Source organism: Bos taurus, chromosome 8 (genome assembly GCF_002263795.3).
Source record: "Bos taurus isolate L1 Dominette 01449 registration number 42190680 breed Hereford chromosome 8, ARS-UCD2.0, whole genome shotgun sequence".
In the NCBI taxonomy this organism is placed as follows: domain Eukaryota; kingdom Metazoa; phylum Chordata; class Mammalia; order Artiodactyla; family Bovidae; genus Bos; species Bos taurus.
In genome coordinates, this window is record NC_037335.1 from 26,933,942 (window position 1) to 26,947,608 (window position 13,667).

Genomic DNA, 13,667 nt, shown 5'->3' on the forward strand with positions numbered 1-13,667 from the left:
GAATCTCAGGAATACTAAATACTTTCTTCCTTGAACCTATATTGTTGCTGTTTAGTTGCTAAGTCCTGCCCAACTCTCTTTGTGACTCCTTGGACTGCAGCCCACCCAGGCTCCTCTGTCCATGGGATTTCCCAGGTAAGAATACTGGGGTGCGCTGCTATTCTCTTCTCCAGGGGATCTTCCTGACCCAGGGATCAAACCCATGTCTCCTGCATTGGCAGGTGGATTGTTTACCATGAAGCAACTCGGGAAGTATTTATATATAATTATTAGTTTTTCAAAGCAGAACAGCATTGTGGAATTTGTTGTTTGCACAGCTTAGGGGCCAGAGGTAGTAACTAGAGTGCCAGGGATCCCTAGCTTTCAATTTTGACTCAAGTTCCAGGAAAACATGTACCCTAAGATATTATTTAGTGGTTTTGATATTTTGGATTTTTACCTAAGATAGTGTTGACAGAAATTTATTCATGTGTTAAATTTAAAAAGTATTAAACTAATATAAATATAATAAAAATAATAATTTAATAATCTTAAATTCTTTCTGGAATGACTGTTCATTCATTTAGAAATAATAATTCAAGATTACATTAACAAATTAAAGTGAAAGTGAACGTTGCTCAGTTGTGTCTGACTCTTTGTGACCCCATGAACTATACAGCCCATGGAATTCTCCAGGCCAGAATACTAGAGTGTGTAGACCATTCCCTTCTTCAAGGAATCTTTCCAACCCAAGGATTGAACCCAGGTCTCCCACATTTCAGGCAGATTATCTTTACCAGCTGAGCCACCAGGGAAAGCCCCCACATTAAGCAATAGTGATATTTTAATATAATAATATTATAAATATTATCACTACGTTAATTGGTATATTACTATGTCTAATTTATTACTACTGTATCATTATATAGTGATGCCTTTAAAATACATCATGATATAAATGGCTTCTCAGCCTTGCTCTGAATGGTACCAGGCTGCTGTTTTTCTAATTTTGTATTTTTACCTTAGCATTTTTATATTTTCTTTATCTGTCAATCTGTTGATCATAATTTCTTACTTCTCTCAATATTTCTGCCTAAAAAAATTCATCCTGTCCCCTAGTATGAATACTTCTAATTTGCTGCCTTTGAGGTGTTTTCTGCTGAGAAGGTAAACAAATAAACTCATTACAGCTGTATTTAAAATAAAAAACAATAGGTAGTAAATGAAGAGTGAAAATATTTTCAACAGAATAAACTAAGTAGATTTTAAGATAACTGATTCTTTTATGTTTTAAAATTTATGCTTGTTATTTTTTGTGGCTGAAAAATGCAGTAATTCTGACTTCTGGATAATGGAGGGATTCTAGAATTATAATAAATAAAACAATGCCAGCTTACAGATACATTTGTCAGACTCTCTAAACCTTACAGCTATTTTAATCCTCAGAAATCCTTTTGAAGTGGGTACAAAGTTGTCCCTGTTCTAGACCTCTGGAAAAGCTAAGTTATTTCCTTAGTCAGGTCCCAGAAGTTACTGGATGAAAAATGATTGAAACCTAGGTCCCCTGACCCTTTTCCATTTCCTACAACATAATATTTATCTGCAGCTACAAAATCTGGAGTAAAAGGTATATTTCAAAGATGTCATAATGGTAATCTGTCTTGGTTAGAGTTTTTCTGTTTAAGTTTATTAAATTCTTTTTAAAATTTCTGAATAAAAGCATGGACTCTGGAGCCCTATTGATTGAGCTCTAATCTCAGCTCTGCCTCTTTAGTAGCTTTGTGACCTTGAACAATTAACTTACTCAGTTTTCTTAACTATCAAATAGATATAATAATAGAACTTCTCTCATAGGCTTGAAACGAGTAATGAGTTAACATTTTTAAAAGACTTAGAACTAGATTGACAATAGATTATATATAAAGTAAAAGTAGTTTAAAAACTATTATTCTTCAATATTAACTTACTGGAAAGCTGGAAGAGAACACAGTATACATCAAAAAGTATGTTTTCAACAATTAAGTGGTCAAAAAAATCACAAATATAAATTAGTGTACTATTCAATCCAGATTGCATAAAAAGTTACAAATTAAATAGAAATAACCAATGTATATATCATTTACTGGAAGGCAGTTTTATGTCAGTACGTATCTTATTATCTATCTATATAAAGTTGAGTTCCTTGAGAAAATGTGTCTAATGTGCATAAAAAGGAAGCTACAGAAAACGCACATGAGCCCTCTAATTTCTGAATGAACCATGGACATCTCATAGGTATACTTAAGAATTTACATAGAAAAGTTTAAATTCATTGGATAAAACAAAACGGATGGATGTAGATCTTTAAGAGTCAAATCTAACCAGGTTTTTCAAAAAAATAGGCATAAAAAACATTAAGTAGAAAATACTCTATTTCTTGGAAAATCATGTTAGCAATTTGATACCTTATATGGGCTGATGGAATTCCAGTTGAGCTATTTCAAATCCTGAAAGATGATGCTGTGAAAGTGCTGCACTCAATATGAGAGCAAATTTGGAAAATTCAGCAGTGGCCACAGGACTGGAAAAGGTCAGTTTTTATTCCAATACCAAGGAAAGGCAATGCCAAGGAATGCTCAAACTACCGCACAATTGCACTCATCTCACACGCTAGTAAAGTAATACTCAAAATTCTCCAAGCCAGGCTTCAGCAATACACAGGACTGGAAAAGGTCAGTTTTTATTCCAATACCAAAGAAAGGCAATGTCAAAGAATGCTCAAACTACTGCACAATTGCACTCATCTCACACGCTAGTAAAGTAATACTCAAAATTCTCCAAGCCAGGCTTCAGCAATACATGAACTTTCAGATGTTCAAACTGGTTTTAGAAAAGGCAGAGGAACCAGAGATCAAATTGCCAACATCCGCTGGATCGTGGAAAAAACAAGAGAGTTCCAGAAAAAACATCTATTTCTGCTTTATTGACTATGCCAAAGCTTTTGACTGTGTGGATCACAATAAACTGTGGAAAATTCTGAAAGAGATGGAAATACCAGACCACTTGACCTGCCTCTTGAGAAACCTATATGCAGGTCAGGAAGCAACAGTTAGAACTGGACATGGAACAACAGACTGGTTCTAAATAGGAAAAGGAGTACATCAAGGCTGTATATTGTCACCCTGCTTATTTAACTTCTATGCAGAGTACATCATGAGAAATGCTGGGCTGGAGGAAGCACAAGCTGGAATCAAGATTGCCGGGAGAAATATCAATAACCTCAGATATGCAGATGACACCACCCTTATGGCAGAAAGTGAAGAGGAACTAAAAAGCCTCTTGATGAAGGTGAAAGAGGAGAGTGAAAAAGTTGGTTTAAAACTCAACATTCAGAAAACGAAGATCATGGCATCTGGTCCCATCACTTCATGGGAAATAGATGGGGAAACGGTGGAAACAGTGTCAGACTTTATTTTTTGGGGCTCCAAAATCACCGCAGATGGTGACTGCAGCCATGAAATTAAAAGACGCTTACTCCTTGGAAGGAAAGTTATGACCAACCTAGATAGCATATTGAAAAGCAGAGACATTACTTTGCCAACAAAGGTCCATCTAGTCAAGGCTATGGTGTTTCCAGTGGTCATGTATGGATGTGAGAGTTGAACTGTGAAGAAAGCTGAGCACCGAAGAATTGATGCTTTTGAACTGTGGTGTTGGAGAAGACTCTTGAGAGTCCCTTGGACTGCAAGGAGATCCAACCAATCCATTCTGAAGGAGATCAGTCCTGGGTGTTCTTTGGAAGGACTGATGCTGAAGCTGAAACTCCAATACTTTGGCCACCTCATGCGAAGAGTTGACTCATTGGAAAAGACCCTGAGGCTGGGAGGGATTGGGGGCAGGAGGAGAAGGGGACGACAGAGGATGAGATGGTTGGATGGCATCACTGACTTGATGGACATGAGTTTGAGTAAACTCTGGGAGTTGGTGATGGACAGGGAGGCCTGGCATGCTGTCATTCATGGGGTCGCAAAGAGTTGGGCACGACTGAGCGACTGAACTGAACTGAATTAGGTAAAATGAGGTCACATGGGAAGGCATATCTAATAAGACTGGTTTCCTTATAAGAGAAGAATTAAAACAGGCCACACAGCCTGAGAGATGGCAGTGTGAGGGCACAGGAAGAAGGTGGCCATCCACAAGACAAGGAAAGAGGCCTTAGAGGAAATCAAGTTTGCCACTATTTTAAGCTTAGGTTTCTAGACTCCAGAACTATGGGGAAAAAAAAACTTCTATTATTCAAGCCAGCCACTCGATGGTATTTTGTTATGGCAATCCTAGCAAACCAACACAATATCAAACATAAATTGTAGTACCTAGATGACTAGGTACTTAAAAGTACCTAGTCTTCCAGAATATTTCCATATTAAAACATGAAATAGGACAAAAATAAAAATTTATCCTTTTTGTCCCTATGTAGCTTGGTCAGTGTTTCAGGACTCCGAGTTAGATATGGACAATGTCACTTCAAGCTTACATCAAGCATGATCTAAATTGCTTTAGGCATTCATATTAGTATCACCTTTAAGACAGGATAAAAACTTACACCATGGGACACGCTCCAAGAAGCTTACAGACATCCATATAAGCCTATTACCAAAATTTGTTACAAAGTATTAAAAGTAAGCAAAATCAAATAAGTAAAATAAAAATCAACTTAAAATTACTGACAATTTAAAAAATTTAGACATCAGATTAGACATTACTGGATTTAACATTCTATTTTATCTTGGTGAAAACAAAACTATTAGGCACATAAGACAAATATAAGAAGAATCACAAACTGTGAATAAAAGTCTCTGTGGTAGATAAGATCAAAGACCTCAATGGATTTTATCCTCCATATAAAATCTAAACACTGCAATGTTCAATGTATACATTTTACTCCATTTTATTCAGTCAGAAACACATTTTAAGAGAAGATATACAGACCCAAACTTACACAACTATGTTTTCTCATTTCTATTATGTAAGGTAGTTAAAACTTATAAAATGTAGTTGTTAAGGCAAGTTCTGTACACAAGACCTCTCTGAAAAATGACTTTTAATAAGCATCTAAATTAATATCAATGGTTTTATCTGATTATTAATAATAAAGCAAAATATTTTCAAGCAATAGTACATGAACTTATTTTAAACTTTATCCTAGTTTATCCTACTAGTAATCCTTCATTTAAAGATGTTATTATTAGAGAGAACACATATAATATTTTGGACTGAAAGCAACAGAGTCTATCGGACAATTCTATACCCTCATGCTCTCATAACAGTCATGGTTATTACTGTTATATTCTGTGCATTTTCTTTTTTTTTTAATTTTATTTTATTTTTAAACTTTACATAATTGTATTAGTTTTGCCAAATATCAAAATGAATCCACCACAGGTATACATGTGTTCCCCATCCTGAACCCTCCTCCCTCCCCATACCATCCCTCTGGGTCGTCCCAGTGCACTAGCCCCAAGCATCAACCAGAATTTTCTTTCTAGTAACTCTCATTATAGCTATGGTCCCACATACATTTAGCTTCCAGCGAGCAATCCACTGAAGAAAATAATTAATATGTGAGGAATAAATGACCATGTTTTAAGAACCATGAAAGTAAACTTTCCAATTAAAACTCACAAACCCTCTTGCTTACAAAGACATTTCTCTTTAGCATAAGGCCAATCTTACTTTTACATTGGTGACAGTTCCACCTGGACTTAAGACATAATTCTTTATAAACAAAAGGAACACTGCATTTTATTCTCACTCTCAGGTTTAACTTGCTGAAATCTATTAAACCAACTCACCTTTGCTCTGTGCCTCCTCTCTCTTCCTCTAGTTCCCCATCTCCAACAAAGAACCACCAAATTAAAATAGTAGCAAATATGTACAGGAAAGAAAATCTATTTATGTTGATACATTACATATTTGAAAATAATTCTGTTCAGTAGCAGGCAGAGCAGAATTGAATAGTGGAATAAATGGCAATGGCCAGTTTCCATCATCTCCTAAGTTAGGATCTCATAGTGCCTTGTCATTTTTTTCAGAGTATAATGAATTACCAGATAAGAATCTATCATGCTAAAAAGAAAGATGAGGTTAAGTGTAGTATGAATAATCTAAGGATTATTTATACCATAATTTACCTTTATTAGTAAAGTTAAATTAAAATTGACAGAAACATATCTTTAAGGATTCTTTAGTGATATTCTTAAAATATTCTTTAAGGGTATCTTTAAACATATCTTTAAATAACTCAACACATGTTTTCATCTTTAATAAAATTTATAATCACCTTGAGTTTACACTGCAATTGCTTCATTTCCAAATCCATGCTCCTTGAAGGGCCAAGTGATGTAATCTGTATCCGTGGAACTGTGACCTGGGCAACTTCTTCAGTCAAACATGTGATTTCAGATGAAGACTCTACTCTCTTTAGTAAATCTTCTTTTTCTTTTTGAAGCTCAGCCAAATCCGAATTTAGCTTCTTTTTAAAGAAAATAAGTATAAATTTGTTATAAAAGCAATTACAGTTAACCTAACAACTATCATGTCAACAAAGGTCCATCTAGTCAAGGCTATGGTTTTTCCAGTAGTCAGGTATGGATGTGAGAGTTGGACTATAAAGAAAGCTGAGCACAGAATTATTGATGCTTTTCAACTGTGGTGTTAGAGAAGACTCTTGAGAGTCCTTTGGACTGCAAGGAGATCCAACCAGTCCATCCTAAAGGAAATCAGTCCTGGGTGTTCATTGGAAGGACTGATGTTGAAACTGAAACTCCAATTCTTTGGCCACCTGTTGCAAAGAGCTGACTCATTTGAAAAGACCTTGATGTTGGCAAAGATTGAGGGCAGGAGGTGAAGGGGACGACAGAGGATGAGATGGTTAGATGGTATCACTGACTCAATGGATGTGAGTTTGGGTAAACCCTGGGAGTTGGTGATGGACAGGAAGGCCTGGCGTGCTGCGGTTCATGGGGTCGCAAAGAGTCAGACATGGCTGAGCGACTGAAGTGAACAACTATCAGCATCAATTTGTACAGGTAGGAAAATCCTAACCAAAAAAGTGATACTAATTATAAGAAGTTATTTTACAAAAATTTTAATTTTCACTAGTTTTTGCTTAAGGTTGTAAGGCTTTTAAAGGTTAAAAGAAAATAAGACTAGCTGTACTGAGTATCTTTTGGTTAGCAGGTCTTTACCCATGATGTGCTATTCCTTTGCCTTCATATAAATGTGGGTGTGCCAGAGATTCACATATTTGATAACCTTGTCTTCAGGGCTGATATCCTTAACTGGTAAAAGCCAAGCTGGAGCAGGACAGGATAACAGATGTTAGTTGTTTATTCCATTGGGTAAGTCTTACCACCCTATATAGCAGCCAAAATGCTTCTCATTTAGCAACATAAATGTTAAGTCCAATTAGTGGAAGAGGCTTATTAGAGATTTAGTTCAAATAAATAGCATACAAATGAATTTGCTCAGTTTCATGCACTTGATTGATAGTTGACAATCCTCTTTGTAATGTTGAGGTAGTTTATATTGAACTCCTTACATTTGAATTTTTAATAACATAAACATTTTACTAAATGACATACTGCTGGTAATGCTTTTATGAAACAGTGTAAAAGAAACCATCTTAATGTTATCCCCTCTCATTCACCAATCTGTAGTCAGCAGAATGCCACCAAGCTGTAATGGCATAACAACCTAGAGATCCTTAAAAGGATAACTGCACTACTATTTTATTATTCCAAAGAAGCTTATAATATGGTAGTTTAACATAAGGAACAATTAGACAAAATTGCTTAAATCTCTCAGAGGGGGGAAAAAAATCTTTCTTTGTTAAGAATTCTAATTAAAACAGTAAAAGATCTGCTAACACATACAGTCATATATATATGGGACATAAGTTATTTAAACATTAACACTATGTTTAAACACAATCTCTAAAAGAATACCAATAAATCTATAATTTCATATGTATGTGTGTGTTCCTGTGTATACCGTAAAATATGAATATTTCAGATCATGAATTCAGAACTAGGGCTTGATGTGTTTGAGATTAAACTATGTGTTTGTGAAGTAAAAAGTATGTTTTGATGATAAAAACTTGTTTCTTTGGCTCTATTTCAACCTATGATCTAAAAGGTTGTTTTTTTAGATTTTCAGGAAATATTTACTCCTTGATTGTCCCAAAGATAACAACTACTTAACATCTAAAAGCAAACTCATCATTTCTCTAAATCTGAAAATCTTCCTGGTTATCATGTTCATTAATGCTCTGTGTCCAATCAATTGTCAGGTTCTATAAATGATGTAATGTTTCTCATACTCATTTCCTTCTGCAACTTTCTTAATAATGAAGACTTATTATCCCACTAAGACCGCTGCAGTAGCCTTACAGGCAACCTTTCTCTACGTTCAAACCATCTTTTATGCAACTTCCCAAAACAACACTGACCTGTGATTCTCTTATTCAAAACTCTTCAGAGGTTCCTCAGCCCAAAAGACTAAAGCTCAGATATTTGTGGTTATTATAAAGCTCTGTCAGATTTAGCTTCAATTTGTGTTTCAGTCAGATATCACTTGCAGTCAAACTTACCTGCTCTTCCCCAAACCTTTCAGCCATTTCTACTTCTATGACTCGACACATGGTATTTCCTCTGCTGAAATCTCTCTCATGTGTAAAGTATTTCCTCCTTTCTGAAGCCTTCTCTGTAGTTTTCTTCCTTTTTTTCCAACCAAGTAGCTTCTTCATTTTCTTAGCTCAAAAGCATGTGCCTGTTCCCCAACCATGAACCCGAGTAAAGCCTTGAGAGAGGACTATGCGTTGGTTCACCTATGGATCCACCCCCAACCCCAACATGGTATCTAAAAGCTATGCCTTCTATATACTAAGAACCAGAAGAAAGACTTCAAAAATTCAAGCCTACTTTTTTGTAACACAGATGGTAGTATAAAGGCACATACTGATTTCATCTTTTATTTATAATCTTTCTACTTTTTTCTTCTGAACGTTTTATTTTGTACTGGGGTATAGCGGATTAACAATGCTGTGACAGCTTCAGGTGAACAACGAAGGGACTCAGCCATACATGTATGTGTATCCAAGCCCCACTCCCATCCAGGCTGCTACATAATACTGAGCAGAGTTCCATGTGCCATACAATACTATTATTTTATTACTATATAAATTAAAATACATTTTTATTAGCAATGTAATATTCTTTGCTGTTGTTTAGTCACTAAGTCGTGTCCGACTCTTTGCGACCCCATGGACTATATTATAGCCTGCCAGGTTCCTTTATCCATGGAATTCTCCAGGCAAGAATACTGGCTGCCAAGTTGCTCAATCATGTCTGACTCTGTGATGCCCTGGACTGTAGCCCACTAGGCTCCTCTGTCCATGAGATTCTCCAAACAAGAATACTGGAGTGGGTTGCCATTTCCTTCTCCAGGGGATCTTTGCCACCCAGGGATAGAACCTGCATCTCCTGCACTGGCAGGCGGATTCTTTACTGTTGAGCCACACTTTTACTTAAATAGTATGCAACAGAACATTTATCAATCCTAAAGTTAATGCTTTGCATCTAAATTAGAATTTTTGAGTTTCATTTGGTAATAATAACTCATGGCTACAATCCCAGGTGGAATTTCAAGCAACACAGAAGACTAAATTTTGATGAATCAATTTTCTTCCTGGTGGCTTCTCTTATTTGTTAAACTTGTATGCAATTAGATATATTCTTTCCACAGTGGCAAATCCTGACTTCATAAATAAATCCTTTGTTGAGCAAAGACTAAGGGAATAAATATATTTTTTTAAAAGATATGTATATGTATGTTTTAACTTCAATTTAATGGTATAAAAATATAGTAAACAAAGAAACACTGAAATTATGGAGACAATAAAACAAATGACCTGTTATTAAAATATAAATCTTGCTTTCAATAAACTATTTTAAATCTAAAATCTTTAGAACATATTTTCAATATTAATTATATATGCCTAGAAATGATACACAGCACCTGTTCAAAGAGAGGAAATACACAAATCATATATTCTATCAGGTTGGAATCCTTTGCTTATCCACTAGCATTTTGGAAAAGTAATAATGACTATTCTCAGTTTAAGAATTCTGTTCCTTATTTGAGAAATTTTATAGTCGAGAAGCATAAAGAATAACTTTCTTTTATTTATACTTGGTTTGGAATGTGAGACATTTGTGGTGACCTTGTTAGAAAGTGATTGTGCTGTAAAATCTACCAATAAATTAAAATAACTTAAAATCACTATTTTTCTCTTTTTATCAGAAGCATGATTCCTATTTCTATATTTTTACCTTTCCACCTCAAATCAAGATTTTAAAATAATTAAGTCATATCACATTGAAATCATAAATAATACTAAAACCATGGAAGAGTTATAACTCATGGATTCTACTTTGGGATATACTGCTTACCCGTGACATTGGTGACACTTACTGAGTGACACTGAGCAAGAACTTGATTTTGTTTCCCTACTTAAAAACAGATGATGCTTGCTTACCTAGTAAAAGTAATTTTGAGGGCAGATTTTATTTTTTTTAATCTATGATCAGTTCAGTTCAGTCGCTCTGTCATGTCCGACTCTTTGCAACCTCATGGACTGCAGCATGTCAGGCTTCCCTGTCTATCACCAACTCCTGGAGCTTACTCAAACTCAAGTCCATCAAGTCGGTGATGCCATCCAACCATTTCATCCTATGTCGTCCCCTTCTCCTCCCACCTTCAATCTTTCGCAGCATCAGATCTTTTCTAATAAGTCATTTCTTCGCATCAGGTGGCCAAAGTATTGGAGTTTCAGCTTCAGCATCAATGCTTCCAATGAATATTCAGGACTAATTTCCTTTAGGATGGACTGATTGGATCTCTTTGCAGTCCAAGGGACTCTCAAGAGTCTTCTCCAACACCACAGTTCAAAAGCATCAATTCTTTGGCACTCAGCTTCCTTTATAGTCCAATTCTTACACCATACCTGACTAATGGAAAAACCATAGCTTTGACTAGATGGACTTTTGTTGGCAAAGTAATGTCTCTGCTTTTTAATATGCTGTCTAGGTTGGTCATAGCTTTTCTTTCAAGGAGCAAACATCTTTTAATTTCATGGCTGCAGTCACCATCTGCAGTGATTCTGGAACCCCCCAAAAACAGTCTTTCAAGTTTCCATTGTTTCCCCAACTATTTGCCATGATGTGATGGGACCGGATGCCATGTTCTTAGGTTTCTGAATGTTGAGCTTTAAGCCAACTTCTTCATTCTCCTCTTTTACTTTTATAAAGAGGCTTTTTAGTTCTTCTTTGCTTTCTGCTATAAGGGTCATGTCATCTGCATATCTGAGGTTATTGATATTTCTCCCCACAATCTTGATTCCAGCTTGTGATTCATCCAGCCCTGCATCTCACATGATGTACTCTGCTTATAAGTTAAATAAACAGGGTGACGATATACAGCCTTGATGTACTCCTTTCCTGATTCAGAACCAGTCTGTGGTTCCATGTCCAGTTCTAACTGTTGCTTCTTGACCTGCATACAAATTTCTCAAGAGGCAGATCAGGTGGTCTGGTATTCCCATCTCTTTCAGAATTTTCCACCGTTTATTGTGATCCACACAGTCAAAGGCTTTGGCATAGTCAATAAAGCAGTAGATGTTTTTCTGGGACTCTCTTGCTTTTTCCATGATCCAGTGGATGTTGGCAATTTGATCTCTGGTTCCTCTGCCTTTTCTAAATCCAGCTTGAACATCTTGAAGTTCATGGTTCATGTACTGTGGATGCCTGGCTTGGAGAATTTTGAGCATTATTTTACTAGTGTGTGAGATGAGTGCAGTTGTGAGATAATTTGAACATTCTTTGGCATTGGAATGAAAACTGACCTTTTCCAGTCTTGTGGCCACTGCTGAGTTTTCCAAATTTGCTGGCATATTGAGTGCAGCACTTTCACAGCATTATCTTTCAGGATTTGAAATAGCTCAACTGGAATTCCATCACCTCCACTAGCTTTGTTCATAGTGATGCTTCCTAAGGCCCACTTGACTTCACATTCCAGGATGTCTGGCTCTAGGTGAGTGATCACACCATTGTGGTTATCTGGGTCATGAAGATCTTTTTTGAATAGTTCTTCTGTGTATTCTTGGCACCTCTTCTTAATATCTTCTGCGTCTGTTAGGTCCATACCATTTCTGTCCTTTATTGTGTCCATCTTTGCATGAAATGTTTCCTTGGTATCTCTGATTTTCTTGAAAAAAATCTCTAGTCTCTCCCATCCTATTGTTTTTTTCTATTTCTTTGCATTGATCACTAGAGAAGGCTTCCTTATCTCTCCTTGCTATTCTTTGGAACTCTGCATTCAAATGGGTGTATCTTTCCTTTTCTCCTTTGCCTTTAGCTTCTCTTCTTTTCTTAGCTGTTTGTAAGGCCTCCTCAGACAGCCATTTTGCCTTCTTGCATTTCTTTGTCTTGGGGATGCTTTTAGCACTGCTTCCTGTACAATGTCACGAACCTCCATCCACTGTTCTATCAGATCTAATCCCTTGAATCTGTCACTTCCACTGTGTAATCACAAGGGATTTGATTTAGGTCATACCTGAATGGTCTAGTGGTTTTCCCTACTTTCTTCAATTTAAGTCTGAATTTTGCAATAACGAGTTCATGATCTGAGCCACAGTCAGCTTCCGGTCTTGTTTTTGCTCACTTGGTAAATTTTACGTTTATAGTTTTATTGTTAGCACTATTATCTTGTGGAAAACACTATTGCACAGTCTAAGTGTCCTAAAGGCTGAGAACCTGAGTTAATAACAGTTTGCTATATACATGTACATAAAGAAACATATACACATATCAAATAATTGTGTAATTCCTCTCACAGAAGAAACCTTTTTTTTTTTTTTTGTCTTAATTAAAAGACATTTACTCCTTGGAAGGAAAGTTATGACCAACATAGACAGCATATTAAAAAGCAGAGACATTACTTTGCCAACAAAGTCCAACAAAGCTATGGTTTTTCCAGTAGTCATGTATGGATGTGAGAGTTGGACTATAAAGAAACCTGAGCACCGAAGAATTGATGCTTTTGAACTGTGATGTTGGAGAAGACTCTTGAGAGTCCCTTGGACTGAAAGGAGATCCACCCAGTCCATCCGAGAGGAGATCAGTCCTGAGTGTTCATTGGAAGGACTAGTGTTGAAACTGAAACTCCAATTCTTTGGCCACCTGATGTGAAGAAGAGTTGACTCATTGGAAAAGACCCTGATGCTGGGAGGGATTGGGGGCAGGAGGAGAAGGGGACGACAGAGGATGAGATGTTTGGATGGTATCACTGACTCAATGGACATGAATTTGAGTTGGTTGGTGATGGACAGGGAAGCCTGGCGTGCTGCAGTCTATGGGGTCGCAAAGAGTTGGACACAAGTGAGCAACTGAACAGAACTGAACTGAAATGTTATTTTTTCCTAATTTAAGATTCTTTACTAGGATAGAAGCCAATTGAAAGCAGATGCGTTATTCTGACTTTTTATCTCTTCAGCAGTGCAATTCCTCTACAGTTTTTTAAAAGTTTGTATCAATTTAAAAGTTGACATCAATGACAATAATACTGAGATTTTTACTGATTTATGTGTAGTC

The 13,667-nt window shown here is 36.3% G+C and overlaps 1 protein-coding gene across 5 annotated transcripts in view; it reads right to left on the minus strand.

Annotated features, from left to right (window-relative positions):
* Positions 1-13,667, minus strand: part of CNTLN (centlein) — a 352,812-nt gene that overhangs the window by 40,280 nt on the left and 298,865 nt on the right. For all 5 annotated transcript variants that reach the window (XM_059889137.1, XM_024995809.2, XM_024995808.2 and 2 more), the window contains one exon: positions 6,299-6,490. In XM_059889137.1, coding sequence (XP_059745120.1) covers positions 6,299-6,490 — 192 coding nt within the window. The remainder of the gene's footprint in view (positions 1-6,298; positions 6,491-13,667) is intronic.